This window comes from Homalodisca vitripennis, chromosome 8, assembly GCF_021130785.1.
Source record: "Homalodisca vitripennis isolate AUS2020 chromosome 8, UT_GWSS_2.1, whole genome shotgun sequence".
Lineage (NCBI taxonomy): Eukaryota > Metazoa > Arthropoda > Insecta > Hemiptera > Cicadellidae > Homalodisca > Homalodisca vitripennis.
This window is the reverse complement of record NC_060214.1, coordinates 28,130,380-28,151,940: the sequence shown is the minus strand read 5'-3', so window position 1 is coordinate 28,151,940 and position 21,561 is coordinate 28,130,380. Positions and strand designations below refer to the sequence as shown.

The window sequence follows — 21,561 nt, the reverse complement described above, 5'->3', positions numbered from 1 at the left end:
ATCTATGAAAAAGGTCAATTTTTAAATCCCTTGTCATTTACTTAATGTCCGGGACTTAACCAGTTCACCGAATTCCGCTTATCCCCGAATTTGCAAGCGTTTACTTTGGGGGCCTGGGGGCGTAGCCCCCAGCGAGCCGAAGGCGAGTCCTTTTTATAATATCAATGTATATTTTAACATATATGTATCATACATCTGTTCACCTCAGTCTTGAATGGTTTATTTTATGTTCTGCTTGTATATAAATGTGTTTTTTTTTATGTCCTAGTTAATTTACAATTATTTATTACACTTTATTCATTGTTACTCATAAAACTTTTACTATCACTACCTTATTTGTTTGTTAAAATGAGTTGACTTACACTAATCACTAATAGAATTCTGAAATCAACATTAAAATGTTATACATATTGTTATAATTTTACTTATATACCAGGGCATGAGTAGAATTATTTAGTTTAAAAATAACTAATATTTTAATTAAATATAATTTTACTACATTCCATTGAATGCAACATGTTGTAAGGATGAGTAAAGATGAATAATATAGGTCAAGGTATTCCAATAGTAGAATGCACACCTACCTCAAGTTGTGTTGAGAGGGAATACAATAAACAGATCTTGCGAGCTCTCAGATCATATCCAATAACCTGGTAGCCTTCACAGTTCGGTATGTGTAACCAGCAAGTCACTTCCACAGCAGATGTGTTCATCCGTACCTCAATTCGTGTTTTGGGGGGATACAAGGACCAGATCTTGCGAGCTCTAATCGTGCCTGATCCCTCCGTGGTCTTCACAGTTTTAGTATGTGTACCAGCAAGTCACTTCCACTGTAAATTTATGCATGCACACCTCAAGTCGTGTTGAGAAAAAATACAAGGACCAAATCATGTGACACTCTCAGATCGTACCTGATCCCTCGTGGTCTTCACAGTTTAGTATGTGTATCAGCAAGTCACTTCCACTGTAAATTTTATGCATCCACACCTCAAGTCGTGTTGAGAAAAAATACAAGGACCAAATCTTGTGAACTCAAAGATTGTACACGATCCCTTGGTAGCCTTCACAGTTTAGTATGTGTACTAGCAAGTCACTTCCACAGTGAATCTATGCATGCACACCTCATGCTGTGTTGAGAAAAAATACAATGGACCAAATCTTGCGAGCTCTCAGATCGTACCTGATCCCTCGTGGTCTTCACAGTTCAGTATGTGTACCAGCAAGTCACTTCCACAGTAAATCTATGCATCCACACCTCAAGTCGTGTTGAGAAAAAATACAAGGACCAAATCTTGTGAACTCAAAGATTGTTACAACGATCCCTTGGTAGCCTTCACAGTTCAGTAATGTGTACCAGCAAACCATTTCCACAGTAAATCTATGGCAATGCACACATTAAAGTCGTGTTGTGGGGAGATACAAGGACCAAATCTTGTGAGCTCTAAGATTGTACCCGATCCCTTGGTAGCCTTCACAGTTCAGTGTGTGTACCAGCAAGTCACTTCTACAACAGATGTGTGTATCTTTACCTCAAGTCGTGTTGTGGGAGGATACAAGGACCCAGATCTTGCGAGCTCTCAGATCGTACCCGATGCCCTGGTGGCCTTCAGAGTGTCAGTATGTGTACCAGCAACCCATTACCACAGCCCAAGTCGATGAACCTGAACAGCAACAACTAATAATGGGTATACAATATACATTGGATCTGGTTTTTCAATTGAAGTCATTCATAGATGAAAAATATTTTTGTAATTAAAGCAGTATCAATACTACTTCTACAGATACGTTTCCAAGGCATGTATGACTATCTCCTATCTTAGGTAGGTGTGATATGTCCTGGATAAGCAGACATTATTACTAGGAGAACTTTAATATACAATTTCTAGCATTTAACCTTTTTACTGCCGGCTTTTTTTTTAATATACTAGAAATTTTTCCAAGGGGAAAAAATGGCTGCTGTGTATATCTTTTTCAAAAACTCTGTATGGTATTTATTTTTCATTGGAATTAATATATTTTATTTATTCATATTTAAATGGTGTTTTATGAACAATAATAACAAGTTGCCTTAATTTTACCTGACTATTCTAATTCCAAAATTTAACGTTTTGTACTGGATAGTATAAAATGTTTAAACCCTTAAAACACTTATTTGAAGAAAATAAGTAATGATTTATTTTGGTAAACCATTCCAATCAATTTTTTTAACTTTTGAAACTTTATTGTCAACGAAGAATTTTTACTCACCAACCTGTTATACCACTGAATTATGAAAATGTTCCTGAATTTTTTAATGGCATGTTGTCTAAACTTAACTATTCTATGTAAGAAAGGTGAAAAATATGGTGATTTTGGCACATTTAGGGTCTGGCTGTCACAGTTCAATAGAATTTTAAGAGAATTTGATTCTCTTGGTTTAATTTGACTTACTTTACCAAAGCAAGACAAAGTGTCCTTCAGTTAAACTAATCAGGATCAGGATTTAATACAAACAACTAATCTAATAAGCAGTATAAAGTTAGCATACCTTTGTTTTGGTCTGTCCTTCCACAAAAGCAAGAGGTATGTAGCGATACCAATATCTTCATACACAAACTTGTAGGGATCCGTGTTTTCAGGCCACATCTACAATACAGTTCAATTTTATTATATCGCACAAATAACATTTGATCGTACATTTGCTCAAAATTAACTACAATCCAGATTTTCACTTTTCTTGAATTTAGATCACAAAATTATTTTCAAAACCTGCCTTTTGCATTTTTATTGAGCATTTGTGGACTTACTGATGACGTTAAGTCCACCACAAGGGTAGTTTTTCAATCCCTCCCACTTCCAAGAACTATCTGAGAAAAAAAATAATAAAATTCTTTGATGATATGATTTTACTTAAAACTCTAGCATTCAATCACATTGTACATTTCAATTTTTAGGTCTAAGGAATACTCTTTAACATAACGGGTGTCTTAAAACTATCCCCCCCTCCCCCGCCCCATTAACTTTCTTATAAATGCATAGGAGTAGAAATTGAGTGGTTTACTTTGGAGATGTTTATGTGACCAACTACAGAGTTTGTTATGTATAAATGACCATTTTTGACCCTCACCTCCAATCCCCAAAATGGGGTATTTTGTGGGTTTTCCCAGGATTTCCTAATGGGTTTCGATCAAACAAAAGAAAACCTGATAAATGCTATGTTAATCATTGTTGATGATGTTTGTTGATTGTTGTAATAACTTTGTTTTATGATTCGGTGTCCCAAGTTCTCAAAAAACAACTAGTGAGTGAATGTTTTTATCTGCCTTACAATAACTTTAAATGTAACTTAAACTGTGAGGGTTTTATAAAACAATTCAAACTCAAGTTGGCCACCAAATTTGAGAGTAACATTAGGAACCTCGAGTTTTGTGCCATTCTTCTTCTTTTCAGAATACCCTTAAAAATAAGATGTGACTTGCTAGGGGTCTCTATTTAAAAATTTTGACTTAGTCCCAAAAATATCCCATTTTGGTGGTGGAGGGGAGAAATTCTCATACATAAAAAAACTCCTCAGTTTGTCATATAAACATCTTCTAAAGTAAATCACTCCATCTCTATTCATATGAAAGTCACCTGGTATATTTAGTTAGGTGTAAAAAAGGTGTAAGTTACTTTTGCCTTTACGACCTCGTGTGTTGAATTATGATATTTGAAAGTTATATCAAAGTTGTAATTTAGAACCTTACATTAAAGTGGTTCAATTAAATCTCTCTTGTGTGTTATAAACATGTTTGAAAATGTCATATAACTCTGTAGAAATAAAATTACACGTCACTCTAAATCTGCATAACTTGTTTGATACAACTTGCATGCAAATATTATACAATAATTTATATGATTTTATTCCTGGGCACGCAAAGAGAAAAAATTCTAGAAGCCAATATTTGCATAACTGTAAGACCTCTTGCCTGCAACACTTCTCATTCTCGTACACAATATTAATCCTATAAACGCTATAACATAATATTAATTTCAAGCAATGTTTTACTAGAATTTAATTGTAACTTTATGGATTTTCAACACAAACTATGAACCGTCTGAATTAATTTAAAATAATTATTAATCTCTTAGTTCCAGGTTGTGTAATGTGACTCAGACAATGTTAAAATGCACGTAACAATGAAACTGACAAAGTTAGATGTTTTTATATCCACAACTAAGTCACTTTATAAAAAAAGCTTTTTACTAACACTGTTATATATACTCTTAGGGTTTTGGGTTGAGTGATTTAACAGTAAAACCTTTATACTGGAACTGACAAAATTAAGAGACAAGGATTAAGAACTAAACATCAACATCTTATTTGGTTTATAAGAACTCAAAAATCCAAAAAATATTATTAACTGAAAGGTTTTTTAGATATATTTATGAATGTAAATAATGCTACATGTAATCCAAATCAAATCAAAAACCATCCTTATAGTTTTTATTATAGTTTACATTGCATTTTATTCATTACGTAAGGGGCTTATGGGGGTTAGGAGCTTGCTGCTGGGGGCCTGTGGGGGGTGACGGGTCGGTGCTGCTTGTTGCGGTCATGTGGTCAATCAGTGTGTTAGAGTGATTGAATGTTTCTTTGCTTTTTGCTCTTCATTTTGAATTAGCTTGTATTTCTCATAATATGTATAAAGTTTTCTTTTGTATTTTAAGTATTCATTTAAGATCATTTTTACTTTATGATAATTTAATTTTGTATAGTTAAGCATTTTTTGTTTTTTTTCTATTTAAAGAATAACTTGATAATTTACCAAATTGTATTAAAACTATTATAAATTTACAGTAATACAATATGACATTGAGTGGTAGAGAGAGCTTAATAGTCCTAACTCCGCCTCTTAATAAAGGCATTTTTCATTTTATTACGTGAAGCCATTGTGTTTATGTGTTTTATTGCAAGTATATGCAATAATAAGTAGCCTATGAGGGAGAATAGTGAAGTGTGGCACTGGGTTGAGAGAACAGTGAAGTAAAATATATTATTTCTTAACTTCTGTACAGTTTTTTCACAAAGATCACAGAAAAAGATCTGATGAAAGTATAGTGTTGTAAAGAGAGAGAAGGATTTTAAAAAAGTGCATCCGAATTAATGTATAATAAGACATCACTTGAAATAAGAATGACAAGGCTTTGTTTACTGCGTCATGTTATATAATATACAGAACAGTTGTGCACTACTGTTACAACATTTGGACTCCGATGTGCTGATAGTGTACCTAGCAGAAGTTCTTTGGCCATGCTGAGTTTTAAATAAAGTGTTAGTGTGGCAGTATCGCTTTGAGAAACTTATACATGATAAAATCCACCTGCAAATTAATCTTTTCAACCACTTTCAGACACACAAGTTGTGTTGAAGTAAATTTACCTGAGCGCTGAGCGGCCATAAACAGATGGACGAAAAATAAATCCTGTTTCAGAATCTCAAAAAAAAATTAAAATAACTAAACAACGTTTTACAATGTTATGTATATGAGTTTATGACTACAAGCATGAAAAATTTAGATTAAATTAAAAATATTAAAGAAGATTGTATGATCAGAGTAAGTGTACACGATTCAGCCCACGATTAAATCTTAATTGAAAATTTATTACAATCTTTTTTTAAAGAATTGCTGTTCTCAGGCCTTCTACTGCACTATTAACATTGTACTTGCATGGGCAGAATGTCAGTGTACGAGGTATGACTATTAAAATAACGGGACTGACGCTACAGTGGAACGAGTGCGCATGTGCCAACCAACAATGGACCAACAGCTGTGTAGTTTAAGACTTCCTCTTCAGAATGCAGTTAGTCTCGTTTCTGTAAACAACATCCGTTGTGACCTTCATTTATGTAAGTGTTGTTATTTTTTTTTTGCCGGAAAAATGGTTAGTGTAATAATAGAGCAACGAATTTGTTATTAAATTTTCACGTTAAAACTTGGAAAAACCGCTACCAAAACCTATAATTTACTAAAAGAAGGTGTATGTCAGTGAATGTTTATCGCGGACTCATGTTTTTTTGAATGGTTTTAAGCGTTTTCAAGATGGTCGACAAGACGTGGAAGATGATTCGCGACCAGGTCGTCCTTCAACATCAAAAACGGAAGACAATGTCGAAAAAGTTGCTAATTTGATTCGGTCTGACCGACGATTAAGCATTCGTGCAGTTTGCTGAATCTGTAGGCATTGATAAAGAATGTGTACGGCAAATTTTACATGACAATTTGAACATGCGAAAAGTGTGTGCAAAAATGGTACCAAAAATTCTTACGATTGATCAACAAGCAGCTCGTAAAAATGTTTGTACTGACCACTTTGAATGCCATTGAAAATGACCCAAATTTATTGGAAAGAATAATAACATGTGATGAAACGTGGTTTTTTTACTTATGATCCGGAAACGAAAGCGCCAATCCATGCATTGGAAGACCTCAACTTCACCCGAGAGCCAAAAAAGCAAGAATGAGCAAGTCAAAATTTAAAGCAATGATGATTGTTTTTTTTCGACATTCGTGGGATTGTGTACCTTCACTGGGTTCCTGAAGGTCAAACAATTAATCAACATTACTATCTTGAGGTACTTAATAAACTACGTGAAAGAGTAAGAAAAAACTACCCGAAATGTGGAAGGACAAATCATGGATTATGCACCAAGACAATGAGCCAGCTCATTCCGCGTTATCTGTCATGCGGTTCCTGACCAAGTACAGCATCCCAGTGTTAGAACATCCACCTTACTCGCCAGACCTAGCACCATGCGACTTTTATATCTTTTCCTAAGGTGAAATCTGCATTGAAAGGTACGAGATTTGAATCCGTAGAAGCTGTTCAAGAAAAAGCGGCAAGACCTCCTGAAAGAGTTGACAGAAGATGACTTTCAGCATTGTTTCCAACAATGGAAAATTCGCATGGAGCGTTGCAGGGATAGAGAGGGGTGTATATTGAAGGTGATAATAAGTAATTATGTTTAAAATGAAAATGACATTTTTTTACCAAATATCATGGGGGGGGGGTGGGGGGGGGGGGGGGTGGGGGGGGGGGGGGGTGGGGGGGGGGGGGGGTGGGGGGGGGGGGGGGTGGGGGGGGGGGGGGGTGGGGGGGGACAGTTAGCCCTACAATAATTTAGTTTATTCTGTTGCACCAAGCTTTTTATTTTCTCAGGCTTTTGTAAGTAAAATTCTGTATATTAACCTGCAAAAACCCTTGTTATAGTTATCAAATATGCAAACCTTTGTTATAGTTATCAAAGAATATTTGATAACTATATACAGGGTAGCCCACCCAACCGGGAAACCGGGAATAAGCTGAGAATCTACCTGTAGAATAGGGAAAAATCTCAAAAAATTTTTTTCTCTAAGAATTTAAGAAATCATTTGACAGCTCCTTGGAATAAGCTGTCCAAATAATGTATTCCCAAATATGTATTTTACAAGTCGTGATTTGTGAAATTGGGAACGAAGATCGACGATGCAAGCCGAAAGACTGCGACGACCTATGATGTTGCTGAATCGTTTACAGAGTCCGTGGACAGCACGTGGCTTACTGGTAGGAAGGACTACCAGCTCAATGGGCAATGAGCTATGGAACAACATGGCATAAGGTTCTTCTTACACGTAAACTGTTGGTTGGAAAATTCGGAGTTACAGTTCCGAATTGTCCTACCGATCGTGCACATGTGCAGGAAAGTCGTTCAAAATGATTAGTTGATCGGAGAAATTATGGGATTTCCAACAGTCATCATTTCAGCAACGCTGCTCTAAGGACGAAAAACGGATGTGTGTGTTTCTCTGAATGTGTGGAGAATTTAAAAAAATTTTAAAATCTAATTGCACTCAATTTTTATCTTTTGTAAGCAAACTTATTATATTAAATACATTATGTTTAAAATATGAGATACTTTTCTTGTTCATATAATACTAACACTTAATTATTACAGACAGAAATTCCTTTCTCCATTGCTTATTTTTTAGTGATAGGATTATTAAAAGGAAACTTGGACAAAGTTTGTAGTTCAAAGATGAGGAATACAAAATCCTCTTTCTATGTAATAGTTTTCTAGGTATTCAAGATTAAAAATTTCAATTTAACATTTCACAAAACATTTTATGTAACTATTAGAGAACTTGTGAGAAAGGTTCCATAAGTCTTAGTTGTGTTTGTTTGTTTTTCAATAGTGTACCACAAAAAGGTTGTTCTATAAAATTTTGAATTGGGAGGCATCTACTCCTTTTGTGCATTGTTTCTTCAAAACTCTGAACGTGCTAAAAGGTAGTTAACATTGGCCTAGAACTAATCAGTACCCAGTTCACTGATTAGCCCCTTATATGAAGCTGGAGTTACTACACAGGTCTGAAACTGTCCCAGCAAGTTTCATCTCAATATTCCCATAGCAAATTTCAAGTTTCACTAAATACCATCTTCTAGACCAGGGTTACTACATGGTTAAGAATTTTTTTAAAGAAGTTAAACAAAATTTAATTTAAAGTTTTTTTCATTCACAGCCACATATATTTTAAATTAATATTGTTTTTTATATTTTGTTTTAAAATTGTAAATAAATGAACTGCATAAAATTTGTTGGCATTTCTCAGGTTGAAATAGCTCAGTAATGTGAAGGAGAAATTAATAGCGATTTTTAAATTTACATTTGAGTTTAGAAACACTCATAAAACTGTTTTCTATTCTACAACCATTACAATTTTAACACAATCACTTGCCCATCATGTATATTGTATCCAACTGCTACAGTTTGTCTCTGAACAACTAGTTGTTCATGGTAAACTCTGAAAATTCGCATTACATTTTAAACAGTTTTTGTGTGTATTTTTAATAGCTGTTATACTCTGAACTGTACAGGAGTGACTGTTTTGATGAGGACACCCGATTGCGAAGATGTACGGAAGAGTTCAAGAGGAAGCTGGAGGAGCTGAACGAAGCTGTAAACACCCAAGATACAAGGGGCCACCTGGTGGCAGCTGTGGAGAACTGTATTGCAGGCCATGCGCTACTTCCGGGTACAAGGCGACGGGCCCAGGATACCTGAAGTGACGGCAAAAGATCCACTCGTTCCTAGGTATTGCCATAATTCGACACAGTATTCTGGTAAAGGAACCTCATCGATCTGTGGATTATGGGTTACTAGTGTTAGGTTACAATTGTGAATGCAGTGGACCATGTTGATTACTAATGCTGGGTAATCAGTATACTAAAATTAGTAAATTCGATTGTAGTAATTTTTCTCCAATTTCTGTTTTTATTAAATCATTTTTATAAAATATGTTTGTATAAAACCTGGAATTATCCATCCTTGTAGCTGCCATTTTGATCAACTGACCATAATGACGATATCCATTTCATATGTCATAGGTCTAAAAAGAAATGAATAATCTTGATCCACCCATTGGCTTAACTTTTGCCATTCCCAGGATATGAGCACATCCATATTTAGCCGCATTCAGTGCAATAACAATGAGCAAGTCACTTTAAGTCCATCAAACTTTAAACTGTGATTTAAAGTTTAGGCAGTAAAATGTCACTAAAAGTTTGTTGTGAACATTTTTGTGATTATAGTGTATTGTATTTTCTTCAGTTAATTCACACAATGAGCAAAGTGCAACATCAGTAACAAGTTTTATTGACTATAAAAGAAACATTAATGAGCATAAATATTATTAGACTTAGTATGATATTTGATATAGTCTAGTGAGTGTGTAATAGCGATATTTTTCAACCAACTTTTCCATTATTCCGATCAAACTTTAGCCACACAGGTAGTCGGTTGACAGGGTGTCTACTGTAGTATAATTTATCATAGCAAATTTCAATTTTTTCTTTGTATAGATTGATTTCTGAAAGTACAGTTAAATTTGAGAAACATTAACTTGAATAAAATGTAATGTATTTTGTAGTATTCTAATTACATTCATTTACAAACATACTTAATGTAAATTTCTATCATAGCTAACAACCTAAACAGAGTCAAAACATTGGCTGCAGTAACAACTAAGATTGATTCCTGAGAAGATTTTTTCAGTTTATAGATTTATAGTAGTTTTTTTTTTATTGTTTAAAACATGTTGCAACAAAGTGTACAACTGTTGTGGCCATTTCCAGATACTTCACTGACGCTGACGAGTCGCTAAGTGAAGATGTCATGTACTCTAGCAACGCTTGCTACGTGATGGCGCACAACGGCTGGGTCATGAACGCTGATCCTCTCGCTAACTTCGCTAGTCCCGTCGAGAGTCCAACATTTATCTGCGGCGTGAGCTGATCGCTTGGGGTGACAGTGTGAAGCTTAGGTGAGTAACAACTTTTATAAAGTGACTTATTGAAAAAATTAAGATTTACTGTTCAAATATTCACTCTCATTTGATTTCAAACTGTACAGTAATTACTGTTTTAATAAGAAACTACATCCATTTACCAAAAAAAAACCTTTGCAGTAATATTTTTTCTACTTAACAATTTAGTAACCTGTCATTACAAGTAGTATGCCACCGAAGATAATCCAAATCTTGCTGAAAGCACCACTAAATATTGTAGCAACAGCAACACTGCTTTTTGCTAGTTCCAATTTTGTCATTTAATGTTAGACAACATGAAACGTGCAATTCTTTTTTCCTCTTAAGTCCAGAGTTTCACGCTTTTGGTATATTTTCAACACAACAGTGATAACTATACTTTCCTTATATACCAGACGTTGCTAATGTTTATCTGCCAGATATGGAGAGAAGCCAGAAGACTGCCCATTCCTGTGGCAACACATGCAAGCCTATGTGGATCAAATGGCTCAGACGTTCGATGGAATCCGCTTGGACAACTGTCACTCCACACCTCTCGTTGTTGCCGAGGTTAGTGTATTGATAAATGGGAGTGATTTCATTGTCAGTGTGTAGTGTAAAACAAAGATCAGAACTTATGCATTATTATCTCCAAGATTCAATACTACAAAGAAGATAATAAGCAGTGTAGGTCTTATTATAAAACTTATAAAATATGCTTTCAAATTAGTACAGTAAAACCAGTTATATCTGGCCTAACGGTCTATTGAGTATGGAATCATAATATAAAGGACAGAAGTATGCAGTATCAATGTTTCTGGGACACTACATAACTATTAAATTGTTGAATGCAGCACTATTGTTCCTCATGAAATTTTATGCATTTATGATATAGCAAATGTTTACTATTTGAAACTTTAAAAACTAAGCACTGTGGTGGAATGTTTTAGTACATTTATGGTACACATTTAATACATTTTAAAATAGTATAAATACAATTTTATTTTAGAACGAAAAAGGAAACATTCTCTAATATATAGTATGTAAAATTCTGATCTTGACTTTTAAAGCACTGATGTCATGGTTTCATCAAGGTTTTTTAAAACAGTATGGAGGAAATCATTGGAAAGGGAAAGAAAGTAGTGATGAGTAAATTTAGAATTTTCAAATCTCAAATTTATCAACTTAATAAAGAGTTAAATCGTTACAATTCCAATAGAACAGTGAAGACCAAAGGGGTACTTCAGGAATTATACCTGATTAAATGGTTCTTTTTCTACATATTATTTTACAATAGTGTGCCATTTGATTAATAATTATCTATTTAGGAATTTTAATTTTATTGTTTTCTAATAGGTATTTGTGAATCTTACGTGAGTAAAACAAAAATCACAATAGCCTTGTCCTGTAGTATTCGATTCTCCTGTGTGACAAGCATTTTGCTTAATTTTGTATTTTTCGCCATGGCAATATTTTTAAGTTTTTCTTCTTGATTGGGAAACATTGTAGAAAACTGTAGTGACATTAAAATAGCTTATATGGATAGTAGCTATATGTCATTTTCTTATTTAAAAGAAAAGTAAAATTTCTCTTGATAAAAATCGTATTTTAGACTCTTTTCAACTTTTAGAATACTAATATACATGCTTTATTTCCATGACTAGTATGAATAGTATTGCTTTTGTAAATTTACACAAGTAATTTGACCAAGCACAAGCCGTAAATGTAATTAAAACGTAATCAAGTTTACTGTAAGAATGTGTTTACTGTATTTTTGTATTATTACAAAAATAATTATTTCTAATGAGTAAATAAATGTGATATAGACCTCTTGAGCTCTCAGGGTTCGTAAAAAATAATAGTTTATTAATTATGTGGTGAAAGAAATAAGTTTGGGATTGTTTATGATCTTTTATAGCAATAAAAAAAATCCATTGTATGGAAAGCATAACAACTCTTGTCTGTGATTGCAGTATTTGCTAGACTCAGCCCGGAGAGTAAGACCAAACTTGTTCGTGGCCGCCGAGTTGTTCACCAACTCTGATCAAACCGACAATATTTTTGTCAACCGACTTGGCATAACGTCTCTCATCAGAGGTACGTGCAGTTAATGTTTACCTGAGTAATGTTATATATCAACCTTTTTCTTTATATAAGCAAGAGCTGTCTGGAATGTATAAGAGGCATTCAATAATAAAAGAGACAAATTTGTATGGGAAAAAAAGTTTACAGAAATGTTATTATAAAACAGAAATTTTTCAAATTTTTCAACACAATTCCTACCAATATTTATGCACTTGTCATGGTTGTTTACTAGCTTTTTTTGAACCTGCTGCAAAGAACTCTTCATCTCATTGTTTGAGCCACTTTCACCAAAAATTGTTTGATATTCGTGTTATTCTGAAGCTTCTTCCCATGTAATAATGCCTCATTCAATGGACCGAACAAATTCAATTCTGTAATGAATGTAGCCTATATTTACATTTAAAATTGGTGTTTTAATACATTAAAAAATTTAAATTTAAATATATACAGTACATGTACGAATTTTAAAGATATTGCTGACATTAAATGTACAATATGTATATGAGTTTAATAAGGACTGATTTTTACTGACATTTATGTTTTTGTTTATTTTGTACAATGCACTTGATAAAAGTGTCTTTCTACAGACATTTACCAGTAAAAAGTTTTTTCTACAATTCCGTGCATACAAGATAAAACATTTAACAAAAAAATGTATATTTAGTAATTTTATATGCTTAACTTCTTTAATTTAGTAAAAGTGAACTATAACGATACTGATGTACAGAGGCAATGTCTGCCTGGGACTCTCACGAACTGGGAAGGCTAGTGTATCGTTACGGTGGGGTGCCAGTGGGGGCCTTCCTGCCCCGCCCTGACCGACCCTTGGCTGGAGGCGTGGCCCACGCATTGTTCCTGGACCTGACCCATGACAATCCCTGCCCGCTGGACAAGCGCAGTGTGTTTGACAGCTTGCCAAGTGCTGCACTGGTCGCCATGGCCTGCTGCGCTTCCGGTAGCAACATGGGCTACGATATGCTTGTCCCACACCATGTGAGTTAAACATTACGTTTTCTCTTTAAACCTCTTCATATAATTTCTTTCACCTTATTTTAAATTTACCTAATCTCTTGTATTATCAAAGGTAATAATAATATAATTGGTATTAATTATGAAAACCAGACATCTCCTATCCAAAATAAGAAAAAGGTATAAAGGATAAAGCTAATAATTAGTATGATACTGTCACTAAATTTAATTTGTTTATTAAGTCTGGAGGAATTTTCTCCTCATAGAAGAATGTTGGAGGAAAGAAACAACAGAAAAATCTGGAAACAGGAAAAAATACAAACTTACACTACTTTACTTTATATGCTATACATCGAGAGACTCCATACGGGCCCTGAGAAGCACGACAGGGGTGTGGTGCGGTACGGAGTGGGAGAAAGCCGTCAAAAGAGGGGAGGGGCTGACTGCCGCCCGCGCCACAAAGCTTGCCACTGGCACTATTGTCAGTGAGCTGTATCTGCGTGCTGCGTACGATAATTTAAACACATGTTAGACAAATTTAACATTAATTGTTAACATACTTCCAATAGTAACAATTAAAATATTTCTATCTGAATTTAAGCATTAATGTATACAATTGAAACTTAGGATTTAAGAACAATAATTTTGTTTACTTACTGAATGCTGTAAACTGGTTACTGTGGTAGAGCTTCGATCCCACTTAGATTAAAGTCACCATTATCATCATCACTGCCACTCTCACTCATGCTGCTGTCACTGTCACTATCATCTTGCAAATTAATGACGATATGTTCTGTCATTTCGTTAATTTGAGGCTCTAACCTAATGTAGTCTTCCTCTACTTTTTTGACGTGGTTTACACGAGATAACCATTCTTCAGTAGTTATTTCCTCAAATGTTGTTTCCACAAGCTGCTTTATTATTTCCATTGAAAAAGACACATTACGTTTAGCCACCCTCTGTTTCATGATACTCCATATCATTTCTATAGGATTAAGTTCGGGATGGTAGGGAGGCAAACGCAGAGTTGAATGACCATGTTCAGCTAAAATTGCATCAATTTTGAACATTTTAAATTTAGGTTTGTGTAAATTAATCAAACTGTACAGCTCCGGTTTTAGGCTACTTGTTTGGAAATTTATATTTCTGTCTGATAGCCATTTAATCATGTCACCTTTTCTGCAATTAGATGTTGGCGCTTGGTTAATTTCGACATTGTGGTATGGGGCATTGTCAATCACAATAACAGAATGTTCAGGGAGATTGGGAATTAATTTACTTTTCAACCATTTCTCGTAATTTGCAAAGTTCATATCGTTATGGTAATCGCCGGTTTTTTTGCCTGATTTAAAATTTAGCAACGCGTTTTTTATAAACCCTTTCTTGTTTCCAGCATGTACTATAATTAATCTTTTTCCTTTGCTAACTGGTACTTTACATCCCTCATTGCTGTCGTCAGTCCAGGCTTTAGGGGTTGCATGAGTCGTATGGATATAAGTTTCATCCATATAAATAATGGGTCTGTTCTCAGATCTGTACTGAGTAATTTTTTTGAAAAAAATTACTCTTTTCTCTCGGATGTTAATTTTTTCTACTAATACTTTTCTGTAATTAGTAGTCTCCTTCCATCTAAAATTCATTTTTTATTAAATACATCGAAGAGAGAAAGAACTACCTTTAAAATTAATTGAACTCTTCAGAACAGATAGCAGAGATTTTATTCTTGGTTTTCGCCATGAATTCGGTGAAATTCATTTATAGTCCTCCTAATAACACCTATATCGAAATTGTCTAGATCGGTTTTAGGTTTTGTACGATTTCGATTCTTTTTCGGAGTGCTAAATTTTGCATTGTCTTGAATTACTTTTTTCCTCTCAGAAACTTTTTTTTTTTTATAGTTGTCAATGGCACGCCAGTTGCAGCTTTTAAATGGACGAGAACATTGTTTATGTTTATTGCGGCGCCACTTTCTTTCTCATTTTTCATGTATTCATAAACATTTGGTACGATTTCTCGAGCTTGGCTATGATATACTTGACCACTTTCAACTTTTTTCATGAAGTTTACACCCGCCATTTCAGAAATATCACACAAAAAACCTATAAGCAGTAACGGCAGCAAAACAGTGCAAGTATCACAGAGGCAAGAAGAGTGTTGAACAAGCAAGCACGAGGTCCACACTACACAGCTCCGCGATACGGACTGAGGAAGCGTTACCCCCACTCCTCCAAATGACAAGTAGACCACTGCGCATCGCCAGGCCAGGGCCCGTATGGAATCTCTCCATCAGTACATTTGTTTTGAAATAGGTATAAATAGTCTGACAGTTTTAGTTATATTTTGCCTCTTTTAAAACGTAGAGATAAAAATTAAAGTTGTTGTTTAGATCCATGTGGTGGATGAGTCTAGAGAGTACTTGCCATGGGCAGACGACGCAGTAAACATCAACACAGGCATCATCGCTGGAAAGAGAGCCCTCAACAACCTACACTACCAGCTGGGAAAGAATGGATTTGATCAGGTTTGTATATAAACTAAAACATGGTTAGGATTGGAATCTTGATGATTGTTACTTAAAATCTTAATTGCTTTATAGCTACTATTGAATACTGAAGAATGCACGCATTATTCTGTTTGTGAACCGTAAGTTGTAAATCAGGATTAAAATTGTAGTACTTGAGATTTTCACTGCTAGATTTATGAACAGTAAGAATAAATGTATTATAAACGTACAGTTGAGTGTTTGAAAACATGATTTTACAATTATACATAAAGAAATATACACTAACAGCAATTAACCCTAGAGCTGGCATGGAATCCAGTTGATTCGAACAGGAACAGCGGGTATACTAAGTAACCTAACTGCACATTCAAGGTATCAAGTTAGGATAGCTGTGTGGTCTAAGGCGCTGCTCTTGGATGCAGGAGTTAGCCTTGGAGTTGTGGGTTCAATTCCTGCACTTTATGTTAGGGATATTTGCAGTCTTGGTGTACACTTATGAGAGTCACTGGTCTGTGGTAAAGCCTGTGGGAGGGCCCACCTTAAATTAACATTGGTTGGTTTGGATGGAACTTGAAAGGATCAGTGATTTTTGTATGCAAGTATACCAGTCCCAAAACGTATGTTTTGCATTTTTTGTCTTTACTATATATATATGCAATTGATTTATGTTTATTTTCTGTTCTACAAATTATTTACTATTGAATCATTATTATAATAATACTTTTAAGAGTTAAAATCCATTTATATCACAACAACTTCCAAATTGTAATATGCAAAAAAAATTACTCAGCAGGAAAAAATACGTCATCAATTATGACTCTGCCAGTTTCCAGGGTTAAAATAGCTGTGTTTTCGAAAATGAACAACGGCTCTCAAAGCAGTCATGTACAAAACACGTTTGTACATTTAGTTGCACATCTATTTTGTGTGAAAACCTGCATTTTCTTTAACAGTTATATAATTTAAAGAATAGTTATCTCTTACTTGCTGGGCTATACTTGTGTGTACAATTTAGCGTTATGTTTCTGATGTTGTGTATCTATAATTTAAAAAGTTTTAATTGAAAATGTCAGCACTGTAGTTGTGAATAAAATATACCAATTTTATTGAGTTATTTTTAAATTTTGATCCTACTGTAAATAGCAATAAAATGATGTCCACTCCATCATGTTCGCTTGTACTGCATCTTACCATGTCTAAATAACTGAGGGAAAAGATCAAATTTTGCACTCAGTTCCCTTGCTAACAATTTGAAGAACTGATATCTCCCCTTGTTAAAGAATTATTGAATAAAACGCAGAAAGAAAGATGATATTTTGAACGACGCAGGTATTTGTTGACCAAGTAACAGAGGACGTGGTGTGTGTGACTCGACACTCTGCCACCTCCAGAGAGACTGTGGTGTTGGTGGCCTTCACAGCGTTCCAACACCCCCACCCTGACAAGAATGTGGTGGGTCGTGGTGTCACCGTCTCTGGCAACGTGGATTACATCATACTGGAGGCCTCTCTCGCACACAGGTAATTAACCCATTGACCACTTATCATAGTACCGTCTCGTGACGGCCGATGGGGTACCAAAACACCGATCACGAGACGGTACTGTAATGACGACATACGTTATTAACATTAGTATGGGCTCAAACAATAAAGTTTATGTATTAAACTTAAACTAAAGAACATGTCCTATACATATAAATATTTATTAACTCTATAAAAATATCGGCATGATCAGCGTTTTGGTACCTTATCAGCCATTACGAGACGGTACCGTGATGACGACATACGTTATTAAATATTTGTTTTAAACATTAGTATGGGCTCAAATAATAAATTTTATGTATTAAAAACTAACAGAAGATCATATACTATACATATAAATATGTATTAACCCCAGAATGTGAATAAAGGTATAATACTATAACCTTGCCCTTTTTTCGTGTTTGCTAGGATTTATGTAAGAACACAAATGTCACATTTTACAAAAATCTATGTAAAACTTGAAAAATTTTAGATAAATCAATGAAATAAAATGTTCCCCTTAAAGAATTAAATTTCATATAAAATTACATCAATCATCATAGATTATAACTGTGTTTTGTACTAAAAATATTATCTTGCTTTCAAAATTTACCCAAAAATAAAATTTTTTAAAATTATTCTCGAAATTAAAAAATCTTATATAATTTAGTACTTATAAATTACAGTATATTATAGCCTGTTTCATTAGCTAAAAAAAATGGCTCAGTCAACCAAATAGCAATAAAAGTGAGAGTTTACTAAACTCATGTATTTTTTTATATTTTAATTGGATTTATACAAGGAGGTTGCGCACAAGAATATTGAGTGGCTAATCAATGGGTTAAGCTTTCTTTTTCGTCTCAACGGCAGTGAACATTTTGTTAAGAAAGAAAAATTCACCATTTTGTATTAGTTAAATGGTAGGTAAGTGATATAAAAGTTCTTTAGAAAGAGAAGTTACCATTGAATTCGTCTACTGTAGAATTTCTACAATAAAAGTTGTTACAGTTCATATTAGTTTATAATCTGGCATTCTTAGCAAAACGATGTTGTTCATAGCTATGTCATTGGAAATCCTGTTATTTTCCATAAATACAACTAACTGTACCATCAGCCAACTGAGATGTATTATCTAATTAGAGAGAATAAATGAAGCTGGAAGTGAGGTTCTAATGTGATTACTCAATCAGACCGTGCTTAATATTAGAACCCTAAAGTACATGCTAACTAAAGCTTCAATTATTCCCTCTAATTAAATGATAAACCTCATTTTACTGGCGGTTCATTTGTTTTTTAACTTGGAAAATTTCCAATGGCATAGCTGGGAACAACAATGTTTTGCCAATAATGCCAGATTATAAACCATTCTGCACTGTACCTATTTTTTATTGTAGAAATTCTACTGTAGACGAATTCACAAACAATAGTAACTGTTCTTTCTAAAAAACTTTTTCCATAGAAAAGGAAGAAGATAGTAAAAGAGTGTATTATTAAAAAAAAGGATATTACAAACCATAGTAATTTCATAAAATTACAAAAGTTGATAACATAATATAGAGGAAAGTCACTTTAAATTACACTTATGCATGGCTATGGCCACAATGGACTGTTGGCTGGATTAGCTGCCATCCACAGATAACTGTAATGTTTGCTTGTTTGATTTTAATAATTAAATTCCCCTTTTAATTACCATTTAGACATCCACACCTCTTTCAAGAATCTTAGCCCACGCCAATCCTTTCCATTCATATATGATAGAAATGCCACGCCATGAAGTTTTCTTTGAAAAGAATTTTTTGATTGGGGGCTAGTATTGGACAACATACGAAAAAGTGATGTGTCTTTGTTTTCCTGAAGGTTGTATAAAGAACATAAATTTTGGCCAACCATCCATGGCTTAAGATTTAAATTAGTTAAATCAGCATGTCCAAAATAAAAGAATATAGAAATTTTTTTGATAAATATGATGTATGACCAAGTTCAAGGTTTAATGAGGCATACAGCCTGTTTTACTTAGCAGCTCCAGCTCTCTGAGATCACCCCTTATTCCTTTACATTTTTGCTGCCTTGTTAATTGATGTCAACTGATTACAAGTCCATTCTATTGTATCCACTTAAAATCATTTATCAGTTGTAATTATATTCTGTGCCATCACCCTAACTCTGTCCATTCTTTACACCAATAAATATTATTCTTGATAACTAATTTTGATGAAATATGTGGTAATCTGTCATTATTTAAACACATTACATTAAGGTTAAAGGGTAAAATTGTGTTTATTTGTAGGTCTGTTTCCAAATACAGGATGTAGTTTGGTGTATTGTTAGGCAAATTAAATATTATTTTACAAACTGTACAACCCCTTTGATATAAATGCAATCCAAACTTGACCTGTGTAACTCATTAGTGATCTAATTAAAAACCTTAAATTCAAAACATTTTATTTTGTAGCTGAATTTTGTTATTGCCAAAAGATTATTCCGCATTAAATTTATTATCAGTTTAGCTGCCTTTGCGTTTTCCTGCAAGTGCAATTCCCATGATAATTTTGTTGTTAAATTCATGCCTAAATGTTTTGTACCTATTTCACTACTTCTATTTTATCAATTTTATAAAGCCACAGTTTTTCTCCACAAGTTCATTTCCATAACTCTTAATCTATCTATTTAACTCTTATTTTGTACCCATATTTCCAAGCCCTAGATAGATGCAGTTTCTATTATTGTCCTATAAATGACATGTTTGATTGTAATTTTATCATTCCACAATTATGCTGTATTATTGCCATTTTACCTTGATCTATTTTATTGTTAGTATATGTCTTGCAAGTATCTTCAGAATTACACATTTTAATAATATCCCCAAACGTAAGTGTCATAAAGATGTCTATTCTACTAAAAAGATGAGGTTAATCATTTGTGTCAGTTACATTTAGTTCTGTGCTGAAGATGTGTACTGTTCTTTAGTTCGGCAGAGAAATTCAGCAGGCCAACTCAGTTTGAAAAGGATCCCAAGAAAATCAACGGTTTGACAGAATACGAGCTGAGCTTACGGGAGAACTTCAAGCCGTCTGAGACAACCATGTTGGAGATCATCCCCAGTGGTGACGGTGGGACGCGGCTAAACTTCACAAACAAGTTCAAGCCTGGATGTGTCGTTGCCGTCAAGTATGTTGGCTTAAACAGCACTAATTAGAGTGAACCTACTACATGCAGATATGTTATATTCAAATATCTGTATAGTCAAACTGAATCTAAAATAATAATGATCTTTTACACGGAAAATTAGTAATATTCATCTAGGTGCATTCAAAGATGTAGAGTAACAATTAGTTTTCTACACACAACGTAGCGGTGGTGGTAAGGGTTGATTGAATATAAATATTGAGTTTAGCTCCAGTTCATCTTCCTCGTAATGTTGTATCTATAATTTGATGCTATTGCAGACTTCACTCTTGGAATCTGGAGCCATGCTCATCTGAAGAAATAAAAAAAAAATCGACGACAAAGGAGCTCAAAACTAATACTTTACATTGTTTCGATATCAGAGACACCTAGTTTACAATATATAAAATGTAGTGTAATTCAGGTGAATTGGCATTCTTATTGCCTCATCAGGTGCACAATTCTCTCTGATGTCAAAACTATGTTAATTGTTCTTTTCGAGCTTCTTTCTTGTCAACTTTTTTTAATCTCTTCAGGTGAACATGGCTCCAGATTTCAGGAGTCAAGTCTTTAACAGCACCGAATTCCAGGTGCTGCCCTAAGAGGAAGGTGAACTGGAGCCAAACTCAACATTCAAACATTAGTTAATAACTTTTTTAAGACTGTCAAACCTCAAATCTGCAGATCTTGCGTTAACAATCTAATTTCAATATAAAAGTATGTACAGGCACACCTCATTCATTCTTTCCATAATTGTAACCAGATTACTTGACTGTCACAAACTATACAAAGTGTATAAATTGAGCCAACGTAGTCAAAGTATGAGCTATCTATGTGGCACTTGTCAAGTGTGCTCACAAACACAAGTGTGCAGACTACAATAACCAATGTTCTATATCATAATATAGTAAAAGTAATCACAACTGTTTTGTTTTGATGCCATCATACACCTGCCTGTGAATTTCTTAGCATAACCTACTATGTGCAATATGACAGAAACCATTAAAACTGCAAGAGA

At 34.2% G+C, this 21,561-nt stretch overlaps 1 protein-coding gene across 1 annotated transcript in view; it reads left to right on the top strand.

Moving 5' to 3' along the window:
• Nucleotides 1–5,699: 5,699 nt before the first annotated feature.
• LOC124368091 (glycogen debranching enzyme-like) overlaps nucleotides 5,700–21,561 on the top strand; it is a 42,612-nt gene continuing 26,750 nt past the window's right edge. Inside the window, 11 exon segments of the mRNA XM_046825365.1 lie at nucleotides 5,700–5,714; nucleotides 8,852–9,016; nucleotides 9,018–9,091; nucleotides 10,132–10,258; nucleotides 10,261–10,319; nucleotides 10,742–10,871; nucleotides 12,275–12,398; nucleotides 13,114–13,379; nucleotides 15,742–15,876; nucleotides 17,188–17,378; nucleotides 20,346–20,550. Coding sequence (XP_046681321.1) covers nucleotides 5,700–5,714; nucleotides 8,852–9,016; nucleotides 9,018–9,091; nucleotides 10,132–10,258; nucleotides 10,261–10,319; nucleotides 10,742–10,871; nucleotides 12,275–12,398; nucleotides 13,114–13,379; nucleotides 15,742–15,876; nucleotides 17,188–17,378; nucleotides 20,346–20,550 — 1,491 coding nt within the window.